This window comes from Desarmillaria tabescens (assembly GCF_030435595.1).
Source record: "Desarmillaria tabescens strain CCBAS 213 chromosome Unknown EV420scaffold_6, whole genome shotgun sequence".
NCBI lineage: Eukaryota > Fungi > Basidiomycota > Agaricomycetes > Agaricales > Physalacriaceae > Desarmillaria > Desarmillaria tabescens.
The window spans coordinates 969086-995467 of NW_026848305.1; the positions used below are offsets into that span (position 1 = coordinate 969086).

A 26382-nucleotide genomic window follows, 5' to 3' on the forward strand; every position below is an offset into this window, starting at 1 on the left:
AATTACTCGCGACTCTTTGTCCTTCTTCCTTTCTACCAGTGCCACTTTTGCTCCTTTTCTATGACAAAGGTGACGCTGACGACGCCATAAATATTCTTCAGCGTGCTCCCGACGTTCTTTCTCATTCGCCATGGCTGCTGCCACTTCAGCTACCCAGGTCCAAAACATCCTCGACAAGCTTCGCGATAGTCCCGTCGATAGCGAGAACCTCAGCAACGATGTCCTGGCTCAGGTATATAACTACCTTATGGGTGTTTCTAAGGATATGGAGGATATCCACTGGTTTTGTGGCCGGGCCACTACCACAACCATCGCAGCGGCAACCTTCCTCATTAGATTATTTGCATATACCAGCACCCTAGTGCTGACTTGGAAGGAAAAGTTGTCAGCGTGCGTGATGAAGTGCGCTGACTGTGCTTGCGGGCTGGAAAGGGCGAAATATTGTTCCAGGACTACGTGAGCTCGCTTACATTGCCTTCAATCGCGATCGGCATTCCTTACTTGATAATCAGGTATCTCGCAGCGTTTTCTGAGGAAACAAAGAACGCTTTCTACACCAAATTTGAACAATGGGAACTTCAGTCCGTCCTGGAAAGTTTGTCTGCTGTAGGGATTACAGCAGAGTCAACTGCGTCTTCCAAGTCGCTTTCCAGTGTACCCGTTGGTGTCGTTTATCGCATAGTTGCAAATCTTGCTATCTTCCAAGATGAAAGGATCCTCGCAATCATCGATAACCATTCTCCGGAAGAACCCTTGACCGGCTGGCCAAGTGACCCTTATCCTCCGGGCATGTTTATTCTGCTTATGCATCAAAATCCACGCGTTCGTCAGTGGGCGAAAGGTCAATTTGCCAGATGTTCGCAGATTCCATTGTCAAAGGAATCCTTCGGTGGACCATATCATCGTGTTCTGGATATTCTGGCGCACGTTTTCTCAGGCAATTCAGAATTTGTTCCCGAGACATCCTCCAAAGCTCCCACTTTGCTGCTCAATACTCTTTCATCGGATAATTCAATTCTTTGGGAGGCATTCTTGTACGCACTACGGTTGATACCCCCAGACGAACTGTTATACGTGACCTCGCAAAACATCGATATGCGGCGTCTTGTTGTTAGGCATTTGTCTGACCGAGGACCTGGTTAGTGTCTTGCATTCAATAAAACCCTCGTTATTATCAATACTGTGTCCTTTAGAATTCGCGCCCATTCTGCGTTGTTTTACAGTTGTGATGAAGCGGCTCGGTGTTCGGTTATGGTTGGGCGAGGGACCTGAATACCCGCAGGTCATATTTGATTCAGTCAAGGACAACGACATAGCGATGACCCGGCTGCTCGAAGAGCGCCCTAAAGAGAATATGTGGTTTCTTTCGTGGTTTCTGGAGTACCTTTCTTTGATACATGACACGGCCATATATGCGCAAGTCGTTGCTAAAATGGCCAACTACGTATGTGAAGAACTGCAAGTAGAACGTTTCGGAGATGCACGTCCATTCGTAATGTCGTTAGCCGCGAAGGTAAGCATCCAAATAGCCGGGTCTTGCATGCTTTTACCGTCCATTCCAGTTTCTCAAGTCGCAGAAGAAAGACGATCATCGTGTTGCGATCACAAATGTTCTGGGAATACATGCTGAAACTTTAGTGTCCGTGGCTTTCTCCAGTTCGTATGCCGGTATGGAATGGAAGGCAGCCCGCACAGACACGCAAGATCTGATTACAGCCGTCATGGGTCAAGATCTGTCCCGTATATTCACTGCTGTGTCAAGTCTTGCGCAAGCTTCAGCTGATGCCAAAAAGGCGCCGGCAAACTTTGCGTCCCTAGATCTCAGACATCCTATATGGAAGAGAACATTTGCCGCTTTGCAGATCAATGACGGTGAAGGGATTGCTGTCATTTTGCCTGTTATAGCCCAAGTCGCTCATCTTGACCGCATGCATGAAGCCGCGTTTCGTAAAGTTACGAGCATCTCCGGAGGTTCAAAGCTTCTGTCAGAAGTAAACGAATTTCTGGCTGCGATAAGAACAGATTTCCTCGCCTCCATTTCCAACTTCTCCGATCGTAACACCTCATCGTCTGGTCTCGAACTTCTACAGCGACCGGGGATCGTCAAGAGCGTTGTCAAGTTAATGATCTCTCCCGTGGAAGATCTGCAGGTAGCCGGACAGACTGTAGTGGGCTTGGCATTCGATGCAGATGTACGCATGGATTGTTTTCGCGCTTTGCTAGGGAATCATCCGGACGTGACGTTGGAGGGAATCTTTGAATACCTCTCAACTTTCAGGGAGCATTCGTACTCCGTGCCCGAGGCGTGCAGTCTGTCGAAGTCGCTCGTTCGTTGCTTGACCGATATCATGGAAGTCTTATGTGCAACTCCCAAAGGGCTTCTTAACAACCTTCGTTTCTTGCGATCATCTGATCCCAAAGGTCCCGCGGCGCAGTTACCGAGACTCTGGACTTCCATGAACCAAACGTTAGCGCTCATTTTCAAGCGTACGCCTGCTTGGGCACGGTACTATGATAATGAAGTGATGATTGTGTGGATGCGAGACGCCCTCATTTTTGGCCGCGAAATGCTAGCAGAGCGCGGTGCATTCGAATCAGCAGCAAGCACTGTCACTGCCGGCACACAGTTGCAGAGCAAGAGCATACCCAAAAAGATGCTGACCGACATGCAACAAATCTTGACGGAACTGACGCGCTGGTTGCGCCTCACGGACGAGGAACTCTTGCATCAATCATTTACTCTCATCGAGTCCCTTTTCACCTGTTTCAAGGAGAGCAAGATTACACCTCAGAAGGATGTTGTTGATAGGCTGAAGAGATATTTGAAGGAAGCACGGGAAAAAAGTACCCCGGATGGTCCTCGTACTCGTTTGTCATCGAGTAAGCTCAACAAGCTACAATCTATCCTCGATTCTTTCGAGGACGAAAGCGAGAAGGAGATAGAGATTGTGTCTGTTGTTGCTAAGCCGAAGCCTGTCCCTATCTCTATCGACGACGACGACGACGATGTGGAAGTCGTAGAGAAATGGGAACTCAAGGGCAAAGGAAAGTCTAGCAAACCCGTACGCAGCGATGGAAAACCCCATGTCAAAGCAGCCCTTCCTTCGCATTCGATTTCCGCAAGACCCTCCAAACCCTCCAAACCCTCCAAACCCTCCAAGCCCACCAAGTCGTCCTATTTCAGTGAGAAGGACCAAAAATTGCTGGACCAAACTGTTGCCATCCCCAAATTCCGCAGATCGAGCGGTTCAACCGCTCCGGCCGGTTCATCGAAGCACCCTCCTACACGCCCCAGTGACGGTTCGAAGGACGGAGGGTCCTCCAGGGCTTCTACGGTTTCTCGAAACAACTCCGAGTCCAGTGAGTCCGAGAGCGAAGAGGAAGAGTCTCAAGGCGCCATTTTGCGATCCATGGCTGACAAAAAGAAGGAGCTGAGCAAGCTACCCAAGATAAAGAAGATACCCGAACGCCGTCAAATCAAAACCATTGATGTGGCGACCGGAAAGAGCGCTATGGAAGAACGACTCAAGCAACAGCGTGAAGCTGATGCGCAGCGACGATTAGCCGCGAGGATGAATCCTGATGTGACCGGGCTTCATCGTGCTCTTTTATCGTGGAATTACAGTCATCAAGGGCCTATCCCTCCGGGAGAAAATCTACGACCGATGCGTGTACCGGACAACTTCACCGATCCTGCGCATTACGGAAGAATTTTTGGGCCTCTACTGCTGCACGAGCTCTGGGCCCAAATCGAAGATACTAAGCAGAATGTCCTCGAGTTCTATTCTTGTACCATCAGTGCAAGAAGCCATAGTGATTCCTGGGTGGATATTGAAGTTGCTATCCAAGAAGGAGTTAGGAAGGATTGGTACCTAATTGAAAGCGACGTTGTTCTCCTCCAAAGTCGCGAAGGCAACAATTCCGTCATGGCCAAAGCAAGCGGCTCAAAACAAAGCAGTTCCGGACTCGCCTGCCGACTTCGTGTTGTGGCTGACGGAAATGATCATGGACTTCAAATTAATACCATTTGGAAGCTTGCCAAGTTATTCAGGTATCTACTATCTACGGGAATTATTCTGTCAGTCCTGAATGGCATTCTCTTGCAGCTTGAGCACAATTCATCGCGAATACTCTGCGCTTGTCACGCTTCCTTACTACGATAATGTCGACACTATACTACGGCCTCAGCTGGCCCCTCCGCCGTTGATTAACCCTCAGGATATCCAACAAACAATGCAAACGTATAGAGTCAATGAGCCTCAAGCCACTGCTATCGAGAGTGCTTTGAAGACTGAAGGATTTGTTCTCATTCAAGGGTCTGTTCTCTCTCGTTTCCTCCTTTATCTGAGATTGATACTTCTACCAGACCTCCAGGCACCGGTAAAACGTCCACAATTTGTGGTCTTATTGCTGCATCTATATCTCGACGACCGCGCCTCATCGCTCACCCTGGGAAACCGCCTCCAGTTGTCCCAAAAATACTTCTGTGTGCCCCATCTAACGCTGCCATTGATGAGATCGTGTATCGCCTCAAAGAAGGTTATCGAGGGTCTCACAAAACCTCTACACCTATCAAAGTTGTGCGTACAGGTGCTATAACTTCTATGTCACCGATGGTGAAAGATGTATCATTGGATGCTTTGGTGGACGAGAAGCTGGGTAACAAACCACAGCCGTTGAAGGATATGGAAAACCAGCTTGCTGCACTTCAGACGGAACTTGCTAATATCAAGGCGCAGAGAGCCCTCAAGCAGGTAGAACTGGACTCAATCAGCGATAACGTGGCAAGAAAACACAGCTTAGCAGGAGAAATACGTGAATTGAACAATCGTCGAACAGCCGTATCCCAGCGGTTGGACAGCGTCAGAGATCAAGGACGCTCAGATTCGAGGTTGATGGATACCAATCGGCGTAGAGCCACGGACGAAGTCATGGCTGAAGTTGATGTCATCTGTACCACCTTGAGCGGCGCAGGTCACAGGGACATGGCACAGCAGATAGCGTTTGATATGGTCATTATCGACGAGGCTGCTCAGGCCATAGAGCTGAGTTCCTTGATCCCGTTGAAATATCGGTGTTCAAGATGCGTGATGGTAGGAGATCCTCAGCAGCTACCCCCCACTGTGTTGTCGACGGAGGTCAGTATATAACCTTCCCTTGATTCTCGGAGCTGGACTGACTAATTTTGACAGGCGACCAAGTACATGTACAACCAGTCTCTTTTTGTCCGTCTTCAGCGTTCGAGACCGGAAGCCGTTCATCTCCTCAGGTAGCGGCCTTTTGTACTGTTTTCCTGACAAGTTAGACTGATTCACGCCATCTGCAGTATCCAATATCGGATGCACCCAGAGATAAGCCGTCTTCCAAGTCGCCTATTCTACGATGGTCGCCTTCTCGACGGCCCCTCGATGGACGAGAAAACCTTTCAACCATGGCACACTTTGTCAAAATTCGGCGTGTACAAATTCTTCAATGTTGTCAATTCAAGAGAGGAGAGCACCAAGGGAAAATCCTTCAGGAACGTCTCCGAGGCGCGAGTTGTCCGTGCTTTGTACGGCCGGTTAATAAAACAGTTCAAGGATAAGGAGGACATTCGGGTGGGCATAATAACTCCTTACCGGGGTCAGGTCCTCGAGCTGCATAGGCTGTTCGAAGAGGAATTTGGGAGGGAAATTTCAAACAAAGTAGCTTTCAACACAGTTGACGGCTTCCAGGGACAAGAGAAGGACGTGATCATACTTTCGTGTGTGAGGGCTGGACCAGGGGTAACGAGTGTAGGATTCTTGGCTGGTACGTTCTCATCACTTGATTTTAATATGCCTATATGAACTCCGGACAGATGTAAGACGAATGAATGTTGCGTTAACCCGAGCCAAATCCAGCGTCTTCATTGTGGGGCATGCACCGACCCTCGAGAGAAGCGACAAGTTTTGGACACAGATTGTAGCCGATGCTCGAGAGAGGAGTTGTTTGGTAGATGTACGACCGCATTCTTCTTTTCTGAATCTGGAGCTAATGTATGTTCGGCAGGCTGATATAAAGTACTTCACTTCGCCTGACACCGGGCAACAGCAAAGCGCTCTTATTCAGAAGAAGCCTTCCTCGAAAACCCTCGCTGCTTCGGCACCAGCGATCCCTTTGAACTTGGCGACTCCCCAGCAGCTCAAGGCCGCTGTAGACCGGACGTCGGCATCGAAAAATCCTAGCCAAGGTGTGGGACGTGAAGCCGAACCTCGCAAAGGCGTTAAACGAAAACACTCTGGCGCTGAAATGCCACCCCCTGCTCCAGCCCAACCACAACCGCCGCGCCAATCACGACCGCCTCTACAAGAGGGAGGACCTCCGAAGCCTCCACCTCAGAAGAAGAAGAAAAAAGAGACCTCAATATTCATTCCAAAGAAGGTGCGCGTTGTCCAAACTAAAGTTTTCTCTTTGACTGATGAATCTATAGCGGCGTGGGGACGATAATCACGGGCCAGGACCGTCTACGAATAGACCGAGACTGAATTAGACATTATATCGCTTCATTTGCATTGCATTTTCTGTTTCACCTCCCATCATCACTGGACTCACGCATATAATTTATTGGCTTTCGTCATGCAAGTAGCTGTCAAATATTGTACCGTTTCATCTATTTCTTGGTTGATACTCTCCCTAGTGTATCTAAGAATGCATGTATTCATAATTTCAAAAGTATTCATACTTTAGCACCTATGACAGAGTCCTGGAAAATGGGGCCAATTATTAACTCTAGAAATATCAGCGGGACCATCGAGGCACAGATGCATCCAGATATCATAAACGTCAGCCCATATCCCAGTTTTTGAATGGCCTTCTGTTGGAGCGCGACCAGGATAGCAGCAAACGCAGGGCGGAAGAAGTTGGTCTGAGGCAGACATTCATAAGCAAGGGAGGGCACGTCGAGGAATCAGACGACATACACAAGCAGTAACCGCGGAGCTCTGGTCAGGGAAGAGATCAATCATGAGTGTTGTTGTGGCATTTAGCACGCAAATAGAAGAAAATCCAACTACGCGCCGGTCTGAGCAGAGCCCAAGCACCCGTCTGTTTTTTGTCGTGTTCTCTTTAATTAAACTTCTTTGCCTCGTCTATTTTTTGATCACTTATAGTATATACATATCTCTATATAATATCACTTTAACCTTTGGCGCATTAGTCGCAGTAAAGTAGCCATATATGTAGCTCTTCAACACCTTTAGTGGTGATTTCAAGTTCCAATTTTGGAGGCACGCGGGTTTCGGATTCACTCGGCCAGTCAGCTCCCTGCTCTTCCACTCATCAACGAGTAAACTCCAAACCACACTCTACAGCGGCAGGACGCTCGTATTCCCATCCACCTGGCCCAACACTCCACGGAAAGGATGTATCGGTAGAGCAAGGATTTGTCCGAATGAAGGCCACACATAGTTGGGGGGAGAGTAATGGGAGCAGTATGGCATAAAACAACGAACACTGGGCAATGGTCGTGCCGCCTAGCATTCTTCTGGTCTGCACCATCGGTATGTCCAGGCCTTCTCACGCTTAACTTCCCATCTAAATCCCAACCTAACCTTCAGCCAGTATTATCCAAAATCATGGAAACGCAAGCGACTTACACAACGAGATTGCTCACACGCCTTGGCTCACAATCTCCGTATCCTTTGCTACGGCCATAGCCCTTTGGTACACCATGCTCATTATGTGCCCTCTCATCATGACCCCTCGAGAGAAAGATGGTTCGGAGGACACGCGGTCGTTGCATCGTCGCACTGTCAAGCTCTTCTTCGAATCCGGTTCTCTACTCTGTCAGCTTGGTCCTCTATGTCGTGTTCGTCGCTCACGCAGAGTGGACGCCCTACTACCTCGAGCCAGTGGCCGAGGTTACAGGAATATGATTCGGTCTCCATCTCCCCGTTACTTTATCCTAACGGAATTTTGGCTTTAGGCAGTTGCGCCTACCCTCCTTTTGGGACGCATCTTGATGGGCTTTTCACGTCCGTACAATTCTTAGAAAGGAAGTGCCCCGGCTATGAAGGAGAAACGTCCTCGGGCACCGCCGGACCAAATTAGCTCTGTTACACCGTACACGCACCGTCTTATTCGCTGGCGAAATTCGCGCTCCTGCTCCTGCTCCGATTCCGACTGAGAGTCGGCCTGGAACTGTCCCGTGTGCCTGTTTCTACATAAGCCTGCTGGTACAGCCTTTGTAATTATGAACAGCTAGTTTTCCTTGGACTTGCTGACGAAATGAGTGCTATAGAACTCGCAGGGCCTCCAAGGAGGTGAAATGATAGGTGAGTATTAAAAAACTGCCCATAATCGCCATTTTGACGTGTTATCTAGCCGGCTTCTAATTAGTATCGATGGTATCGTGAGTTGAAGTGTCACCTCAAGGATGTTGGTGGTACATATATGGCTTTTCATGGATTAGGGTAGCTGGAATAATAAGTCCATCTTCTTCGCTTGACGAGCAGACATCTCCCCTCGGCCGCCATCTTGTCCGATCTTTCCAACATCGGCCTTGATATCGATATTTGATTCTACAACCCACCAGTCTATTCTCTCAGCTCTCAGTATTAGACATCTTTGTTGACCTCGGCGTCTACGTGATGGGTAATGAAGAACCAATGGCGCAAACAAGGATGCGTCGACTCAGATGTGTTGCGCAACGCCCAGCCTTCGAACATATACCAAGTATCGGAAAAGATAACTGCCTCTAGAAGAAATCGGAGTTATGGGGTACGTGTTGTAGTTGTTTTCCCTCGCTTTTCCAATAGATGCCTTGTTACCAGAGGCAACTTTCTTCCATCCTATATGACCGTGCAGCTGGTTCTTGTCTCTATATGACTTGCAAAAGCTGGTGCCCCTCCGAAGACCTTTACAGGGACTCAATTATATGGGGTGTGTCAGCATAGTAACGATCACAACTCGCATCGAAAATTTCCTCCTTTTTTCCTGTTGATCCTGGAGCAAGATCTGATCAGGATTCATGCCATGACAGAACAAGCTCAAGTTGGTAGGTGCCGAGATCTCACTTCGCTGGTTATCTTTCTCTTCGTAGACGTGGCTTCCCTGATCCTAATCCAACAGAACATATATCTGAGAAGCTCGCAGTTCGTGTAAGAAGGCTTGCTCCGGCAATATTGCACTTCGACTCACGTCGCACTTGCGAGTTGAAACTGTCAAGGTACACGATGGTTCATTAAGTCACCGAAGACGTTCGGTACGTAAGGATCCTGGTTCGACTTGATACTGATGATCATCTTTGCAGCAGCCAATGAGCATGGCCATGAGCTGCACTGTTTATAATGACGGTGGGGTCAGTACGTGTTATTCTCTTAACCCACTACTCCATTGCACTTACTTTGCCTCATGGTGATTCAGGCAGATATTCCACCAGATCTTACCAACGACGAGAAAGCTTTCTTGTTTCAAGCTCTCAATGGTTACCTGAACTCCAAAATTCTCTTTGCATTATTACATGGTGGGCAACATGTTTAGTGCCTTGGCGTCTAAGGGTTGACTGATGACAGGCATATACACCGGAATTCTTGCTGTAACATTGTGGAACATATGTGAGCCAGGAACTTCTCTATTACGGCATCCAAGCTGACGCATGGTAGTCATCAACAAACGCTGGCCAATGCGACGAGCCTTGATTGTCATCATTATTCTCCTCTATGCTCTGATTACTATCAATGTTGCTGTCGAATGGTCATTTATACACTCCGCATTCATAGCAAACGGGCAAAGCTTTTGGACCGTATACTACTTGAAGCTTATTAGTGTGAATGGAGCAATCACTTTGGAGGCCGGTATTCCAGCCTTAATGAGTACCATCCTCGCTGACTTATATATTGTGTGTGCTACTTTGTTGGTGATTATCTGCATTAGCTTACCATCTTTTCGACTTTAGATTTGGTGTTGTTGGATGGTCTGGGGACGGCGCTGGCTTATTGTTCTGCTTCCAATCCTTTCCCTAATTTCCGCAATTGGTGAAGTGTCCAATCCCATCTATCCTTTCCATATATTCAACTTTATGTGTAGTGTCGCGAATCATTGATATGTATCATATATACTCCAGTGCATCGGGTTCAGTATTCCTGACGCTCTCCATATCTTTCGTCCTGGCAACAACATTATGGTGCACATTGTTCATCATTTTCCGTATTTTGACTGTTACTGGGGTTAGACGTGGAGCAGGCAGCCGACTGAGAGTTTATCACTGTTTTATTGAAGTGCTAATGGAGTCCTCCGCTCTCTATTCGATAACTCTGATCATATATCTGGTGTTCTTCATTCGTGCTGATTTTGGATTTTATTACCTTGATTCCATAGCTAGCATTGCAAAGGTGGGGTCACTACCTTGGACTCCCTCGTTGTTTATTGAACACCTTGTGTAGGGAGTTGCACCTACGCTTCTTATTGGCAGAGCAGCGGCAGGACACACCCGCCCAACCGAAGAACTTGATGAAAGTGCGACGGTGTCAACCCTTCATTTCCAGATGTCTTCGCAATCTTCGCAATCTTTGCAACCTTCCATGGCAAGCTTTCAGGAATCCACCAGGCAGAGCGCAGCCCTTGAAATGGACATTGAAGCTCAACGGGAGCGGTCAGATGAGCTCGTGGTAGTTGTTGAAAGGACACACTAGAGCTCATGGCGAGCGTCTGAAAGTTGGGGTGAGACTTTGGGCTTGATTTAGATGACAATTTTGTTCATGCTATCCTTTTTTATTATTGTATTCTCTACTTTATTTTTCGATCAACTATAGAAGGAAGGAAGGAAGTTTTATTAGTCGCCGGTGCTCCTTAAAAGAAACGTAACGACGTCCGTACTACAGTTAGTTACTCTGAGAAGGTATAACGCTAGCTGGATTACTATGAGAATAACTAATTGTTACGGGACCGAACCAGTGGCCTATCTAAACCTCTGTAATCAGCTTTGGAACTTTATGTATGAGCTCATAGGACAGTCCTAAGGAGCGACGTTATTCCTACGTGTTCACGAGTACAGTAACTGCAGAGAACGTACCCATGACTACCCTTCTCTGTGGCTTCACGAATAGTTCTAGCCCGAGTATGACGATATTCCACATCCAACAATTTCCCGTTGATGATCGTACCGCCCGCTAGGCCCAATCCATTGGGCAAATAGCACAAGCCAATATTGGCACTATTGAGAAAAGGATACTGGCTCGTGTAGGCGTTCGAGAGGGTTCCTGAAATGCTGTACTGCATAGAAAATATCACGCTTGTGAATAAAGTTGACACGAGCACGTCGGGATGGAGAAAGAGTAAGAACGGATTCCGGAATGGTTTGGGAGGAAGTCTTTGTATGTCCTGGGGGTCGTCAGCTATGCGGTCTTTCCCGACAACAGGAATCAAAACACGATAGATAAAATGAAGGTCGGATGCTTCCATTGCCTACGATACAGGGTAAGGTTTCTGGTAGAAATCTGTATACGCGGTCAGGAAGCCGTGTGCCAATAAAAGCCAAAGTACGTACGCCAGGATGATGAGCAACGCGATGGAGGAGAATATCGTCAAGAACCAGAAGATTGCGCTGTGAAGATCAAGACTCGGAATCAGACTTAAACATGTGCGCAAAATACCGTACCGCCATCCAAGATATTGAGAATGCAAGCCTCCGATTACGGGGCCGATGCCGGGAGCAAGCATAGGTCCCGCGTTGAACGCACCAAAGAATGTACCACGGTTGGCTCTGGTAGTCATATCAGCAATTGCACCAGCACCTAAGTCACAATGGAATTGAGCGGGCAGTTCGAACGATGTAAGTGATGCTTTAACCTAGCGCAAGCGTCCCAGTACACCCAGCAGATTGGATGCATCGTAGCAGCAGCAGAAGCCAAAACGCGTTCGTGGGTGTTAGGGCAAGACCGATACAAGAGAGAATCAGTATAACAAAGCACAGAATAATGCATGGTCTTCGACCGTATCGATCTGAAATTGGGCCCCATAGCATGGGTCCTGGGAAGATATTGAAAAAGTCAACGAGAAACCCATACGCATGAACAACTTGACTTACACACGGCTTGGAGGACCAGAAAGATGGTCAAAGTCAGGTTTAGTCTGTCGGTTGATTCATGGAAGATTTGGGTCAACCGAGGGATCGCAGGGAAGTATATCGTGGCTGGAAATGGACTATTTGAAAAGTAGTGGGTTTCAATGATCGACGTGAAGAAACCAAAATAATTTTAGAGAGACCTCGCGAAGCCAGCCAGAGCTATAATCCCGACGATAAACCAGGTCTCTTTATACGAGTAGATCGAGACTTGTTTCACGGGCGCCGAGATTTTGGTGGCCTGGACTTCCGACTTTAGTGGTGGCAAGTCATTCAGAGATCCTTTGGCCTCTACATCTAAGACCGCCTTCTCTTGCGACATGGTCAAATGTAGCGAATCTTTGAAATGAAATCCACTGCTTTATAAGTACGACGTGAAAGTATTCGATAAGTACCCGGCGTCAGCAACGATCAAGTAATACGTACACTGCTCAGAGCGGATATACGATGTACCAAAGTTGAACCATCGGCAGCAAATCCAGAAGATAAGTATTGATGAGTACTGTTCATCTTTCAGCACTGAGGATTTTTCTCTCTCTTCACGACTGGATTGAGAGTGCAAACTTAAGACGATATTGTCAATATCGTTCTTTCGCCACTGGCAAAAGGTTCGAGGTCTGTGAAATCTGCGACCCCGCAGAGTAGTGTCAAGTCACGTCCAAACAGAGGATTTTTTTCTCAAGAGGAGATATCAGAATGGAACGCGGGATCTGATATTCTCCTGTGCATGTCAAGATGCTGCAGAACAATGCATTTAGTCGGACATTGCGAGGCCCAACATTGGTTAGGATCTCCGAGGTATCGCTAGCATGTCGACCATAAAGTCATTGGTTTCACGAAATACGATGACTAAGACAGAAAGATGATTAAGACTGAGTTTTCCGGAGCATCATAGATGACAGAAAGCAGAAGAGATGGCTGAAGAGATCGAAGACCGTGATAAGATAACTCATTGGATGGGAAAACTATTCTTGTCTGGTTGAACGCGACTTTGAAAGACTTTCGAAACTTACCATTGCCGGTGCGTCAGTATACAGTTACCGTAGGGTAACGACCCGTCCTTTGAAGGCGAGCCGAAACGTTGGGATCCAATGTCGAATTATGAGTATGATTTTGTACGGAGAGGTGACGCGTTGTAGAAACTACTTTTTCTTGACTGTCTTCATTCTCATCGTCTCGCGGCCAATAAATATCCCCTACCGAAAAAAAGTCAGTACGAGGGAAATATATAGATAGATTGGACACTGACCTTGCCCTTATACGGCTCTGGTGGCCTGTAACTCCTCACTTTGGCAGCAAACAACCCTAGCTCGTGCTTATCTGTGGCCTTGAGTACAATCTTCGTCGGCGCAGGTACCTCTGCCTGTATATGGGGCGGCACGGGCACATACACGGTATGCGAATACCCTAGCTTCATATTGAACCTCCTTCCACTACCACCATCCATTGTCCCCCGTGGATCCTCTTCCATAGCAGCTCGATACCCAACACCGACGAGGTACAGCGGGACCTGGAACCCTTCTGTGATGCCCGTGATGGCATTGGCTATCAGCGTACGCGTCGTGCCCCACATCGCGCGCTGCTTTTTCTCGTCATGGTCGGCGATGGAGACAGTGAGACTGGGAGCAGCAGGGTCCTTGCTGGGAGTGAGGGTGATAAACGGATGGAGTGCAATGGAGGCCTGTCCGAGCGGGCCGGTGACGGTGAGAGCGTCGGGTGATTGGGAGTACGTGACAGTGGGTGGAATGGATATTGGTGTCTTGCCTATCCTGGAGAAGACAGTGCTGGTGCTGCTGAAGGCTCGACGCGCGATGTTCATGGACTCTACAGAGGAAAAGGCTGAGACGCCCCAGCCAAACACGGACAATGTCAGCGAGCCAAGCACGGCCATCGCGTCCGACTCTACTTACCTCCGCTATGTCTGTCTGTCCACCGTATGCCCCGTTCTTTGGCTTCGCTGGCGTCGCGTCAGCAGTGAGTATTGCTTGTTTTTATGGTTTCTTGGTTCTGACTTCCTACAGATGGTATTCAGCAGTACGTATCCCTCCACAACCCATGCCCAGCACCTAATTCCCAACGTACTGTCTAGCCGTCGGTGCTGCCTTTGGAACAGCAAAAGCTGGGATTGGAATCGCAGGTCTTGGAACATTCAAGCCTGAACTTATAATGAAGGTGCTTTGGTCACTACGCATTCAAATGAACGGTTCCCTAACTAGTTGCGTAGTCCCTCATACCAGTCGTCATGTCTGGAATCATTGCCGTATACGGACTTGTCGTGTCCGTGCTAATATCAGGGGACAGTGGGTATGCATTCACTAATGTGGTACATGTCGACTGATATCTTGTAGTGAAACCGAATGGCTACCCCCTCTTTGCTGGCTTCGTTCACCTAGGTGCCGGTCTTGCCTGTGGATTCACAGGCCTAACAGCTGGCTATGCTATCGGAATTGTTGGGGATTCTGTGCGTGATAACTCTCTTCTTCCCGTTCATCCAACTCATTACATCTCTCGGGTCAGTGCGTACGAGCATACGTACACGAATCCAAGGTGTTTGTTTCCATGGTTTTGATACTCATTTTTGCAGAAGTGTTGGGATTGTACGGGTACGTTGACGACTTCGTTTTTCGTATTGTGTCATCTGATGTCCTGACTCGACAGACTAATCGTGGCACTAATCATGAACTCCAAGGCATCGTCACTCGATGTGTGCTGAGAAAACTCTCCGCTATGTACTGTGGATATGTACATATATTTTCGGATTCTTTAACTCTAATGATGATACCACACTTACTTGCATTTCCAATGTCCCGATCAGCTGCCTTTCGAAACAGGTCACGAAACAAATTCCGGGACAGTACAAAAAAACCAATCAACTAATTTTCAGAGGTAATGTCGCTAGCTTTCCTAAGACCCAAATCTTCTCTGGCTTGGATGACCATTTGTATGAGCTTCTCCTCTCCATTCTCTTCGTTATCAAGCATTTCCATTACATGCTCATCACCACCACCGCACTGTTCCCTAACACGGTCCATGATCATCTTTACACCGCGCCAATGGGTACCCATCTCAGCCCACTCAGCGACTATCTTCCCATTAAATGCAGCCTTCAGCCTAGTCCTTGCTGTGATCTCACTCATCTGCACGTTCAACACGACATCTTTGCCAAAGTGACGCAAAGCCTCTTCGCGTATTCTGCGCTGTCTCTCGGCAGGACTCTCGTCATTAGGACTCGGAATTCGGTTGGCTTCGCGCCCATGCGACGAACTCCCAGTACATCTTTCTTTCCTGTTTCACTTTACCCCCGTCCGCATCACTCTTGCCAAACATTCTGGGTGCGAAGAAGCGCGACTTTGCGATCCACTCGAACAAGGCTCGTTTTGTGGAAAATCCTTGTTCGTAACGCTTCATATCGCACCCAATAAAATCAGTGATAACGTCGAAGTCGGTTGACAGCATGATGCCTGGATTCGGGGGGTTTGGATACTATACACAGAGATTAACCAAGTCCCACTACAAAGCGAGAAATCAATACCTTCAACCCATGCACACCAAGATGTAACCCAGAATGCCGTGCCACCAGACCCAGTATCATGCCCATATCACCATAAGAATGAAAGAACCTCACACGCGCAAACTCTTCCAGAGACCCACAGACATGCACATCGACTTGGTACCACCCCACATACATCTGGGAATTGAACTCGTCTTCCGGGATGGGGATAGCATAATTCGACGTCCGCGGTCCCGGCATTGGCAGAACGTGCACAGCGCCGAGCAGGTCCTTGACAGTATCGTGCGACGGTAATCGGGCTTGATCGGGAGAGTACACCAGGAAATCGATATCCCCGTGGTCCTGCTTCTCTGGTGCCTCGAGGGGGGTGCAGACTTGGGTATAGACAGTACCCAGACTAGCGGTATGGCGCGCTTTGAGAGCTGCGTAGAGGGCCCGGGAGAGACGAGGGAACGGGCCTATGGTGGTGAACGCGCTCCCACCCATGGTAGTCGAACTTGAAGAAGTACTGACAAGCGCCTACGAAGAGTCATCATGAGAACTTTTCGAGTCCAAGGCAGTCGTGGGTAAAATTCGAGGTTGACTCGAAAATGAAAATAGACAGTAAAATAAATAGACCCTAACCCTAAAACTGTGTCCTTAACGAACCATCATGTCGAAATACGCTCCGCACCATCGCTCAAGCAACAACCCTACAGCGACCTCATCTACTGTATGCCAAAAGTGCTTGGGGACGGGTCATTTCACTTATCAGTGCAAGAATACCCGCCCGTACGTGTCGCGGCCTTCAAGGACGCAACAATTGGAGAACCCCCGTGTACTGGCAAAGTTGAAGGCGGAGGGAAAGCCCTCGGTGGAGGTGCCGGAAGAATTCAAGAATCCGTTAGTGGTCGATTCTTTCTTCTTCTGTGGGGTGTGGAAGCTGACGGGCTATGAGCAGGAAAGGCACTGCCAATAAGATATTAGCTGCGAAAGAGAAGGAGAGGAAGGAGAAGGAGAAGGCTGCCGAGAGCTCAAGCTCAAGTCGGAAGAAGAGGTGAGTAACTTTTCTGTGTAAGAGAGTGTAGCACTGGCTGATATACGTGTGTGGCAGGTCACGATCAAGCTCTTCTTCAGATTCCAGTTCAGATTCGGATTCGGATTCTGACTCTGACTCCTCTTCGTCCGGCTCGGATAGTGATTCAGGGTCTTCTTCTTCTGGATCTTCTGGACGAGGACGGGAACGAAAGCGGCGTCGCAGTGGGAGTCGTCCGTCGTCGTCAGTCTCGAGAGGGAGAAGGTCATAGGGAGCCTAACTGTGCTGTACAAATCATCGATGATATTTTCCTTTGCTTATTTACTGGATTCGACGGTTGCAGGAGCTTATTCGCCTGCTACTTTTCATGTCCTCGCAATATACTTTTCTATTAATCGAACAGTCAAAACGAAGATAACCCAAATCAAGCGTTTATATACTATTGCATGAAATCTAGGGATATGATGACAGGAACATATGTATGTATGCTTTCAATATAACGTCCATGGAATAAAAACTCGCTGCTGACCACGATGATTAATAGTAAAACAAAACCACCTTCACCCCTCTAATAAGCCTTTAAAGATGTAAACGCGAACTACGCTTCTTGTACGGCAGAGCACTCGGTAGAGGTACCGGCGAAGACGTTCGACTCAAGCTTGACAAGGACGACGCTGAGGATACCGACGCGCTAGAGTCCCTACTCCTTTTCCCTCTGTTTGGGAACGACTCGGAGGGATACCGCGAATAATCCGAGAGCGGGTGAAGAGACATGACAACCTCGAGCTGTCGCTCAGTAATAGCTGGGTCCTGGACCGGGATGTGAATTCTGGGTTCAGATTTCTTCGTCCTGAATATCGAACGGCGTTTGGGTGGGACGACCGTGACGAGATTGTCAGCGGTAATAACGGGCGGGATTTGGCTCTTTGACTTTGAGCTACGGGTGAATAAACGCATGGATGCAGTGAAGTAAAGTGGTTTGGTGTAAGTGGAATCCAAGTGATGAGCTGGAGTTGAACAAATTTGCCTCCGGCTATATACAACTTACACAGGGGCGTCGATCAGATCATCTCATGGGCTGTGTCGGTCGTGGAGATGATGGAGACTCCGAGTTTCCATTCTCTCAGACACTGGAGTCAGCGTGGAGAGGGCTTGATTCACCTTTTGTCAGCTGGAGGGTGATTTCGAGCACTGGATTTTGATGGTAATGTACAAATATGATGATTTATGGTATATGATACATGCAACGTAGTAGCCATTATACAAGCTGCGAATGGATAGATTCTTAAGATTCCAAAGATTTCCCACTATTGGGCGTACCAACATCTGTCGAACTATCATCATCACTGTCAGTTTGAGCCTTGGGACCCCAGCCTTTCCGGCCTTCTAACCAAGGGCCAGCGCCACTTAAATGGCACCCCCCTGCCTCATCACACCGACATTCACCTCCCAACACGCTCGGTAGCGCATCGGCATCAATCAAATCTAGAAGAACCTCCCGGTAGTCACTTCCGAGGATATCGACCTTTTCGCAAGTCTCCTTCGACAACCACGGCTTGATCACGGACCAGATGAAAGTAAAAGATGAGGGAGCGTTTATAATTGCGAGCTGGCCCATCGTTTCGGGATAGTAGTCTTGAGAAACTTGGAAAGAACTCCGAGCGAGGGATTTCATTTGCCAGAATTGACTCAATCCAAAGCCTTTGAGATCGACTATGACGAGGACTGTGCCTATGGGCTTTCCGGCTGCCCTGGAAGCAGCGGGGATGACTATAATCATTGTCAGCGCCCACTTTGATTGAAAAATGAATACATTGAGCACCTTCCCGCGTCAAAGACTCGCAGTTTACGAGGACAGTTTGCCAGTGTTTTTCAGGTGTACATTCCTTGTACAGCTTTGGTATATCAAGATTTCCAAAGAAGTGGACGTTTATCGGACGTCCTTTCTGCGGAAGAGTTAGATAAACGATAGGGGAGCTCAAGGATACGATCAGACGCGCCTTGTCTGTCTGAGCATAGCATGTCCGTGTCGGTGAGCTTGGATGACGAAAATTAGGAGTGCAGACAAACCTTGTGAAACCTAGCGATAATCTGAGCAAACGAAAAGGTGATTCTAGTGCTTTCAAGAACTCACCACATAGGCCAGCAGTTAAAGACGGCTTCGCGTTCAGGATACTGCAAATAATCAGTGACAAGCCAGAATTAAAAAACAAAAGAGATGACATACATCGAACGGGTCGATCTCCCTGTACAGCCCATCGATACCCGCACCCTCCACCGAAGCCCTCCACTCTTGGCAATCGCGAAACATCTGTTTCGCATGCTTCAAATTAAATTTCCTGGCCCGCAGAAATCTCCTATGAACCAGGTGGGTATCAGCCTCCTCTTACACTTTTTTTTTTCATTTTTGACAGGGCGAACGTACAGAAGCGTCTCATCGTCCGTACCAATGGAGTCTCCCTCATGCAGGATATCCTCGTCAAAGAGCTGCTTCCGAAAGGTAGAGAGGGCCTCTTCTTCGCGGCGGTGAGGAGCCATTATTGTCGTGGTGAGTGGTACTGGTAGTAGGAACAAGGAACGCGATTAAATGGGACCCGGTTTACGAAGCCGACGTGGACTCCGACATGGCCGCCCATGATGATTTGATGATCGGGAACAGCGATGACGTATAGTTGTTCCGATAATAATTAATCATGACGCGTCTCGTATTACAAGTTTGGATGTCCAAGCTATCCATGGATATTGAATATTTTTACTACTAATAACTGGAAGAGAAACATATGGAGATCGTAGCCACTCACCAGCCACCACCGTTCAGGGCGCGCCTACGGTCGGCTAACCACCGCAGTTTTTACCCGCTTACTCCGTGTCGCTGACCTTGATAATAACCAGCGCTTAGAAGCCCTTGTCGCATGGTTTGGGTCCAGTCGCCTGCTGAGCATGAGGAAACCAGGTTCTTTTCCATGTAATACCGCACGACTTATTGTTCCGAACCCAACCGCAAAATTGACCGAGCGGAAAGAAGCATCTTCAAACCGAAGGGCATCATACACTGAGAGCTCGGATTGTCCACGAACAATAATACATTACAGTCGCGTTGCGTGTTTCTACAGATGCAGAGATGGTGGTATTCGAGAACAGATAAAAAAACGTGTAAGTATAGAAGGAACGAAATAAATAAAGGTCAAATAATGCGCGTGCCTCTCAACGTATCTTCCACTTGTCAACAGCAGCTTGCACAAGCCGACCCATCTCTTCTCTTGCCTGCTTCTTAGCACTGGATGAGATGCCCTCAAGGGCATCAAGGGAGCCAGGCGAAGCCTGCAGAGGATCAAACTCTAAAAGGTGACCGTCCTTGGTCGATATTGTGACTGAGTAGGACCTCGTCAGAGTGGGTATTTGAAGTGGCGGAGGATCCGAGTCCTTAGGGAACGGTGTCGGTTGTGCACGAGTGGGGGTGAACAGGTTATGTGAGGGACTTGGTTGGGACGACGGAAGCGTCGCGTCAGAGTTTGTCCGCGAAAGTGCGGTAGATGAAGGCTGGGAGGACGAAGGGCGCAGGCTGCTCTGTGACCGTGACCGCGAGTGTAGGGTATTCGCATTGAACGAAGGATCCCGAGAGATAGTAATATTGCTTTTCGTCCGTTTGAGTGTAGGCCTGCTAGTGTCGGGCGTAATCTCTTCTGCACTACCGTTCGCTCCTTTCACCCACTTCATGCCAAACTCGAAGGGATTAGCTAACGGTGAGCCATTCACGCTGAGCATACTTTCATCTCTTCGAGGCATGCGTATGACATTACTATTCGGAGGCTTGCTCCCTGGATAACCCGGCGTTTTGGGTGGCAACGTAGGGTTGAACGTGGATAGTGAAGGGACTCGAGAACGGGTAAGAGGATTATTTGACTTGGGTTTAGTGGGCGAAGGTAACTTGGATTGGAAGGCGGCACCCGGGCCAGCATTGAAAGGTGGCTTCGATTTCTGAGGACTGGGAGATTGTGGAACACGAGGCAGCGGGCGACCCTGTGACTGTTCTACATCAGATACCAAAAAGCTTCTTCCAAGTAGTGACGCACCTTGCCAGGTGTTTTTGTTACCCCCGATAAAAGACGCGCTCGTTGAGCAGTACCAGGACCAGTAGATGAGCCAGGTTGTCGTTGTGGAGATTCCAAGCGAGCTAGCCAACCGACGGGATTGTAGAAATCGTAGAGAAAAGGGGGACGGACAGTACGCACCATTCTTCACAGCTCTTGGCTCAGACGGTTCTACCATAGTTTCCTGATCCTGACTCGCCAACCATTTTCTCTTCCGCATACCCTTATCGATCTCTCCAAAGGCAGGATCGTTGCCTGCACTAGCCATCTTCTCTCGCTGTACACCCCGCAAAGCAGCCTGCACGTTTCCGTTGTACTTCTCACCAAACTCGCGCATCGTCATTCCGCGAATCTGCTTCGGTATCCGGGAAACATGTCCTTCCTGATGTATCTTGAAGTTTTCGAGCCCACCCGAGAGCCACGACCGGAGCTGACGAGTACGATGGGCGACTGCCACAGCCATCAGGTCAGCTTTACATATCGTATCTGCTACTACGCACCCTCGAGATTAAGATTCGCGATAAGCTGGGACTTTTCCTCATCGCTATATTTTCTGGTCATGCTGGGAAACTCCATCGCCGATATCAAGGCAACGCTGGAGCTCGTTGGAGATGGTTGACTACAAGGGGAATCACGTGCCACGCGTCGTTTGAGGGCCGGTCCCGGGAGTCGCGCCATTTACGCTTTTGATGTTCATATTTTATTGCTCGTTACATATAACACATAATTATGGTAGGCTTTAGATACTCTACTTAGCAAGGAAGTACTCATTAGAAATCCCTTGCAACCATAGCTACTTCCACCGTGAGTAAAAATGCAGCATAGAGTAATCAATTGGGCTTGGGCTTGTAAGGTTTCGGGGGAACAATATTACAGTATGCTGTCTCCATGATCTTTTCCATCCATTCCACTTTGTCGTTAGGTAGTGGCGTGCTCGGCCTTTCATCTGGCTTGGCCCTATCCTCTTTTGCCTGGCTCCTCTTAGTATTTGCCGAGGCTAGAGGTGATTTCATTGGCGGCAAGTCTCGTATCCACCTCAGAGAATCCTTCGTGGGTTCTTCATGGATTTCCGGCACGTTTTCTTTCCCATCATCTTTATTCTCCTTAAACGGTGGGACAACCTCTCGCTTTCGCTGTCTGGCGTGTGTTCCCGGTTTTGCTCGCCCCTTCTTCTCGACAGAATCCCGAGGATCAACGTGTACCACTTCGGCTGATTGAGTTGGTAAGATATTTATCACCCAAAAAGGGTCTATCACAAGGCTCACCTTTATCAGTATCGACACTTGTCACTGGTACGTCGGAGTGACCATTAAATTCCGTTTCAAAAGGAAGCGTTCAATGCAAGATGATCTTCTAGGGACACTTGACTCGCTGTATCAAGAAGTAAAGGATGCACCGCGTCGATGCCAAGATCATGCACACGTTCCTCCAGAAGAGAGGCATCGACTTCATGCGAGAATTCTACCGGGTAAAGAGCCTCGGTCGAGAGTGAACACATTGTACACCCAAGGGCACAAATTGATTCCGTGTTTGGAGAAGGGTAATCCATGGAATCCCATGATAGCTTCTTCATGGAGACACTTTGATAATGGATGATCCCTACTGAGCGCGTCGCCGAAAATGCGGTCTATCTCGTGTGCCTCTCTGAAGACGAGGGCCTGGTGCATGGGGTTCTCATTGCTAGAAACCAGCTCCTGTGGATCGTCACTCGATGCTGATGATGAATAATCACCTAAACGGCGCGAGTCGTTCGGTTTGTGCCACTTACCTGCTATAATTTCTGCCAGGTCACTGAGAAGCGACGACAGCGTCGGAGAATGTGAGGAAGGAGATATTCTGTCCTCTGTCGTGTCAATAACCACCGGTGGCATGTCCCCCTCGGCGCCGTCCCTGAATTCTCCAGTGAAAACCTTCAGGGCCTGCTAAGCAACGACTCTTCGAAGAACCCTGTCGTGGACATGCTACCCGGGATATTGTCGAGGAAGGCAGGTGATGGTGGTTGTAAGAAATCCGGTTGTGTTCTCGTGAGAGCAGCTTGACTACGGAGGTAAGCCGATAGGTCAGACGAATGGTGGTGCAATCGTGAGTTTTTGTGGTGTCCTTGTCGACTGAAAGGCTTTAAGACAGACCAACGGCGATCAAGGCACGATGACAGACCAATCGCCTCAAGGCAGTCGAACAAAAGATGGTTTTGGCAATTACAGTGAACGCAATTGAAGATCTTGTTATCCTCCATAGCTTCAGAAGAGTATCGGAAGAGCTAGCATGTGAGGGGCATAGAAGCGTACAGGCATGAAACAGTATATACAGACATCCTAGATAGAGCCGTGAGTATGGATGGCAACTGTATAACATGGTAGCCACTCACCAATAAAACTTTATTCGTCTTTAAATCGATTCCCAAGTTCCTTTCTAAGAAGTTGCGCATGACTGTCCGTGAATCCCTCGCATTCAGATACCATCAATTCCGATAGTGTAGCAGCAGGCGACGAAAGCCTATCTGTATACTGGACGCGAGACTTCATGACATCAACCACGATATCACCAGTCAGTCTGTGACAGTGGAGGAGGACGAGGCGCTGTAACAGTGGCAAGCGAACCTGCATCTCTGTTCCATTATTCGCCCAGAAAGGGCGAAGATGTCTGATGACAGTATCCGACATGTCCGACGCCACAATGACAAAGTCCTCAAGCGTAACCAGATGGTCGAAGACGTACAAAAAATCCTTCGTCCGCATATCGCTGTAGTCCATCTCCAAAATTCTGATGGGAGGATTACAGCGTGAGATGAGCTTTCGAAGACCCATCCCAGTTGCATGATCACTAGATGGCGATCGGGAGAAATCGTTAGCCTCGTCTTCGCTATCCCCATTGTCATGACCTTCTATCAGGATGTCAAAATCCACGTTAAGGTACGACAGATATAGTTCACTGAGATTGGGGGCATTGATAGAGGAAAGGATGGCTCTGGTGAGGCTTGTTGACTTCAGAGACAGGAATGAGAGATATGGGAGTGAGACCATGGGTGACGGCAGGCTGTCTCGCTCATCGGAATAAATGTACGCCTCAAAATCCAGAGTGCGAAGCTCGGGGCAAGCACCGAGGAAGTCGAGGATGGCTGATGCTGTGAGGTGAATTTGGAAAGACGTGTCGACGATGGTGATGGTCGTGAAGTGAAGAGGTGGCAAGGAACGGGAGGGGGGCAGACCTGTCATCCATACATTCATAACCGCTTCGCCCGGCCACATAGGAGAATGTTCCAGGAAGGTAGCGCGGGGTAGCTCTTCATCCTCGAAATCTCCGTCGTCCGAACGAATGACGATGTAGAGGCGTTCCATAGATTTGATATCCAGGTCAGTCAAAATGACGGATTCCTGGCGGTGACCTGAGAGTGTGAAACGATGCCAACGATCGAGCTCACGAAGGCACGGAGAGAGAAGAGGAAACAAGTGGTCTGGTGAAGACGCATGAAGGTTGACGTCGAAAGGAAGAGGAGCTGAGCGAAGTAGCCATACGCTGGCTTGTCGCTGTGCAAGGACGATAGAGCCGACTCTGTCGTCCAAGGTGATGACCTGCCATATCCTAGGCGAGAAATCAACGACCTCCTTCCAGAACCGACATACGCGGCCCAAGGCGAGTGGCGACAGCCCGTCAGCCGCGGCACAGAAGGCAAAGACCTCGATGAGCAGCTCTGGTGGAAGATAGGCAATCGGGGAACTCAACGAGGAATGGTCGGTCACCACTGTGCCGATAACGCGAGCCTTCACCATCGTTGTCGGGGGTGCTAAGATTGTCATGCTTGCTAGGCAGCGGGCCAGTTGACGTCGTAAGGAAAGCTGGAAGTGGTGTAACACCAAGAGCATATCGAGCACGTGCCGCCGGAACCAAATCCCTTTACTTACCTGCACCCCGTCAATGTCGTATATATATGCATTATTCCCGGTGTCACCAGAATCTCTACGCGACACAAGTCGCACTGCATCGAAACCCAGGTAATGGGAGTAACAACCGTGGAAACGTCGACCCGGCCCCACTGTAGGCCATGTTCACTGCATCTCTGGTCCTCAAAGGGCATGCAAATACGACAGCCTAAGGAACTGGGGTGCTGTACAGTGTAGTCGGGACATGGTATCGAGCAAACCGTCCTCGCAAAGTCAGAGTATATCGCCAACTGAGACGGAAAGTTCACCGCTGCCGTCATGCTCCATGGCTTCCTGTTCATCATCATCATGTTACCGCTGACAGTGACAAGCTCCAGACAGATCGTGGTTGTCCACATATTGCGTCGATACGGCACTGCTGGAGAAAAAGAGACGTTCATTGGAAACGACCAGCACGGTACAAGGAGAAAGTACGTCGACAGGTAGGTTACAGACGAAAACACATTCTAGTCACCACCCACTGCCTTGCAATGAACTGAATACAGCCTTGATACTGTCGTGAAGTTATAAGCGCTGAAGCGTGCATCGTACAGGAATATTTCGCGGAATCCAATTCCGATTTTTCCCGAAACATCACGTGAAATCCTTAGTCATCCGCAACTGTACAGTTTATCGGAGTATGCCGATAGCGCCTGGCTCGGCCTGCGTTTTGGCAATACACAGAAAGTTGTAATCGTCGCGCTCGCCGTCCTCCGCGTTCACCAACATCAAGACTTTGACACAACATGCCGGGCGTAAGAGACATTAGGTGTGTGTACTCTCCACCCTTGGAAGCGGCGAAAATTAACAATTTTGCTGGTGCATAGCGCTGAGGCTTTCATTGCCGCATATGCTTCCCACCTAAAACGATCCGGAAAACTTGAGGTTCCAACATGGGTTGACCTCGTCAAAACTGGCCACTTCAAGGAGCTCGCCCCCTACGACCCCGACTGGTACTACGTTCGCGCAGGTACGTCGCAAATTATGCTAGCTACAACTAGGGACTGATTATCGCAATAATCAGCTGCTGTCGCCCGTCACATATACCTCCGCAAGGACGTCGGTATTGGTGCCCTTGCAAAACTTCATGGTGGCCGTAACAGGCGTGGAAACCGTCCATCACACCACGAAGATGCATCCGCCTCTGTTCAACGGAAAATCTGCCAGTCGCTGGAGAAGATCGGTGTCTTGGAGCAAACCGAGCGGGGTGGCCGTAGAATAAGCCAAGATGGTCAACGGGATTTGGACCGGATTGCAACTGCTGTCGTTGAGGCTGCTCGTGAGGAGGATGAGGAGGAAGATGAGGAAGAGGAAGCTGAGGAAGACGACGAGTAAATTCTTATTGCTCCCTTTCCCATCGCTTGCATACGGTCTTGTGCATGTTCTTATATTTCCACTCTATGGTATGCAATATGCGCGGCTGAAAATATTTTTTTATCTTCCGTTAGACTCTATGGTGATGTCTCCGACGCCGGTGAAAGACAGGTATCCCATAATATTACATCTAACTTTGAAGATGCGCTTGTCTCAAGGCTTTCTATGCTAAGTGCCGTGGCAGCTCTGATTCGTCCAGCAAGCAAATAGGCAGGAAGGACATGGACATGGAAAGCATGGGCTTTGGGTCCTACCCTTGTTTTTGCTGATGATACAGTTCCCTACTTCCAAAGAATCGGACGGCTTGAGGTGGCAAGAATTGAACTAATCTACCGCAACTTGAAGTTACTGTATGATTCCTAGGTTTGCATGATTAGGGTTCAGCGCAA

The 26382-nt window shown here is 48.7% G+C and overlaps 15 protein-coding genes across 15 annotated transcripts; 6 read left to right on the forward strand and 9 right to left on the reverse strand.

The window, feature by feature from the left end:
- Positions 1-34: 34 nt before the first annotated feature.
- On the forward strand, positions 35-6866 carry EV420DRAFT_1050470 (SEN1 N terminal-domain-containing protein). The gene is made up of 11 exons (XM_060465534.1): positions 35-456; positions 513-1138; positions 1194-1513; positions 1563-4051; positions 4107-4316; positions 4367-5138; positions 5193-5269; positions 5327-5790; positions 5840-5979; positions 6031-6402; positions 6452-6866. The coding sequence occupies exons 1-11, from the start codon at positions 131-133 to the stop codon at positions 6509-6511; spliced, it is 5856 nt and encodes a 1951-aa protein (XP_060335685.1). The 5' UTR covers positions 35-130; the 3' UTR covers positions 6512-6866.
- Positions 6452-7082, reverse strand: EV420DRAFT_1050486 (uncharacterized protein; the record flags this gene model as incomplete). The annotated part of the gene is made up of 2 exons (XM_060465535.1): positions 6452-6886; positions 6942-7082. Coding segments are annotated over 2 exons (330 nt in total), but the record flags the coding sequence as incomplete, so codon positions are not given.
- Positions 7083-7336: 254 nt separating this feature from the next.
- Positions 7337-8199, forward strand: EV420DRAFT_1050640 (uncharacterized protein). The gene is made up of 2 exons (XM_060465536.1): positions 7337-7520; positions 7578-8199. The coding sequence occupies exons 1-2, from the start codon at positions 7481-7483 to the stop codon at positions 7943-7945; spliced, it is 408 nt and encodes a 135-aa protein (XP_060335687.1). The 5' UTR covers positions 7337-7480; the 3' UTR covers positions 7946-8199.
- A 1334-nt stretch (positions 8200-9533) lies between these two features.
- EV420DRAFT_1516996 (uncharacterized protein) lies at positions 9534-10870 on the forward strand. The gene is made up of 6 exons (XM_060471974.1): positions 9534-9575; positions 9624-9859; positions 9917-9995; positions 10048-10352; positions 10404-10680; positions 10773-10870. Exons 2-5 carry the CDS (start codon positions 9644-9646, stop codon positions 10650-10652), a joined length of 849 nt encoding a protein of 282 aa, XP_060335688.1. The 5' UTR covers positions 9534-9575; positions 9624-9643; the 3' UTR covers positions 10653-10680; positions 10773-10870.
- A 92-nt stretch (positions 10871-10962) lies between these two features.
- EV420DRAFT_1638118 (major facilitator superfamily domain-containing protein) lies at positions 10963-12404 on the reverse strand (the record flags this gene model as incomplete). Its single annotated transcript, XM_060476796.1, has 7 exons — positions 10963-10975; positions 11033-11340; positions 11391-11445; positions 11507-11563; positions 11618-11753; positions 12047-12162; positions 12226-12404. 7 exons carry the CDS (start codon positions 12402-12404, stop codon positions 10963-10965), a joined length of 864 nt encoding a protein of 287 aa, XP_060335689.1.
- An 820-nt stretch (positions 12405-13224) lies between these two features.
- Positions 13225-13901, reverse strand: EV420DRAFT_1263463 (ribosomal protein L6, alpha-beta domain-containing protein; the record flags this gene model as incomplete). Its single annotated transcript, XM_060467175.1, has 2 exons — positions 13225-13278; positions 13332-13901. The coding sequence occupies 2 exons, from the start codon at positions 13899-13901 to the stop codon at positions 13225-13227; spliced, it is 624 nt and encodes a 207-aa protein (XP_060335690.1).
- A 67-nt stretch (positions 13902-13968) lies between these two features.
- On the forward strand, positions 13969-14885 carry EV420DRAFT_1517003 (V-type ATPase). The gene is made up of 7 exons (XM_060471975.1): positions 13969-14056; positions 14104-14116; positions 14172-14254; positions 14307-14382; positions 14431-14543; positions 14600-14685; positions 14741-14885. The coding sequence occupies exons 1-7, from the start codon at positions 14000-14002 to the stop codon at positions 14793-14795; spliced, it is 483 nt and encodes a 160-aa protein (XP_060335691.1). The 5' UTR covers positions 13969-13999; the 3' UTR covers positions 14796-14885.
- Positions 14886-14955: 70 nt separating this feature from the next.
- EV420DRAFT_1760578 (uncharacterized protein) lies at positions 14956-16153 on the reverse strand (the record flags this gene model as incomplete). The annotated part of the gene is made up of 3 exons (XM_060480630.1): positions 15615-16153; positions 15382-15565; positions 14956-15326 (listed from the first exon to the last, which is right to left on the reverse strand). The coding sequence occupies exons 1-3, from the start codon at positions 16077-16079 to the stop codon at positions 14956-14958; spliced, it is 1020 nt and encodes a 339-aa protein (XP_060335692.1). The 5' UTR covers positions 16080-16153.
- A 69-nt stretch (positions 16154-16222) lies between these two features.
- EV420DRAFT_1517007 (zinc knuckle-domain-containing protein) lies at positions 16223-16556 on the forward strand. The gene has a single exon (XM_060471976.1). It carries the CDS (start codon positions 16246-16248, stop codon positions 16549-16551), a length of 306 nt encoding a protein of 101 aa, XP_060335693.1. The 5' UTR covers positions 16223-16245; the 3' UTR covers positions 16552-16556.
- Positions 16557-17187: 631 nt separating this feature from the next.
- Positions 17188-17565, reverse strand: EV420DRAFT_1638123 (uncharacterized protein; the record flags this gene model as incomplete). The annotated part of the gene is made up of 1 exon (XM_060476797.1): positions 17188-17565. The coding sequence occupies one exon, from the start codon at positions 17563-17565 to the stop codon at positions 17188-17190; it is 378 nt and encodes a 125-aa protein (XP_060335694.1).
- Positions 17566-17801: 236 nt separating this feature from the next.
- EV420DRAFT_1517010 (CRAL TRIO domain-containing protein) lies at positions 17802-19255 on the reverse strand. The gene is made up of 5 exons (XM_060471977.1): positions 19034-19255; positions 18836-18965; positions 18766-18783; positions 18431-18554; positions 17802-18378 (listed from the first exon to the last, which is right to left on the reverse strand). Exons 1-5 carry the CDS (start codon positions 19144-19146, stop codon positions 17894-17896), a joined length of 870 nt encoding a protein of 289 aa, XP_060335695.1. The 5' UTR covers positions 19147-19255; the 3' UTR covers positions 17802-17893.
- A 395-nt stretch (positions 19256-19650) lies between these two features.
- EV420DRAFT_1517014 (uncharacterized protein) lies at positions 19651-21379 on the reverse strand (the record flags this gene model as incomplete). Its single annotated transcript, XM_060471978.1, has 4 exons — positions 19651-20634; positions 20682-20782; positions 20841-21149; positions 21200-21379. Coding segments are annotated over 4 exons (1412 nt in total), but the record flags the coding sequence as incomplete, so codon positions are not given.
- A 150-nt stretch (positions 21380-21529) lies between these two features.
- On the reverse strand, positions 21530-22570 carry EV420DRAFT_1638126 (uncharacterized protein; the record flags this gene model as incomplete). Its single annotated transcript, XM_060476798.1, has 4 exons — positions 21530-21909; positions 21965-21988; positions 22165-22413; positions 22468-22570. The coding sequence occupies 4 exons, from the start codon at positions 22568-22570 to the stop codon at positions 21530-21532; spliced, it is 756 nt and encodes a 251-aa protein (XP_060335697.1).
- A 128-nt stretch (positions 22571-22698) lies between these two features.
- On the reverse strand, positions 22699-24730 carry EV420DRAFT_1050826 (uncharacterized protein). The gene is made up of 2 exons (XM_060465537.1): positions 23068-24730; positions 22699-23014 (listed from the first exon to the last, which is right to left on the reverse strand). Exon 1 carries the CDS (start codon positions 24560-24562, stop codon positions 23078-23080), a length of 1485 nt encoding a protein of 494 aa, XP_060335698.1. The 5' UTR covers positions 24563-24730; the 3' UTR covers positions 22699-23014; positions 23068-23077.
- A 460-nt stretch (positions 24731-25190) lies between these two features.
- EV420DRAFT_1760584 (ribosomal protein S19e) lies at positions 25191-26260 on the forward strand. Its single transcript, XM_060480631.1, has 3 exons — positions 25191-25388; positions 25447-25589; positions 25644-26260. The coding sequence occupies exons 1-3, from the start codon at positions 25366-25368 to the stop codon at positions 25952-25954; spliced, it is 477 nt and encodes a 158-aa protein (XP_060335699.1). The 5' UTR covers positions 25191-25365; the 3' UTR covers positions 25955-26260.
- The last annotated feature ends 122 nt before the right edge of the window (positions 26261-26382 follow it).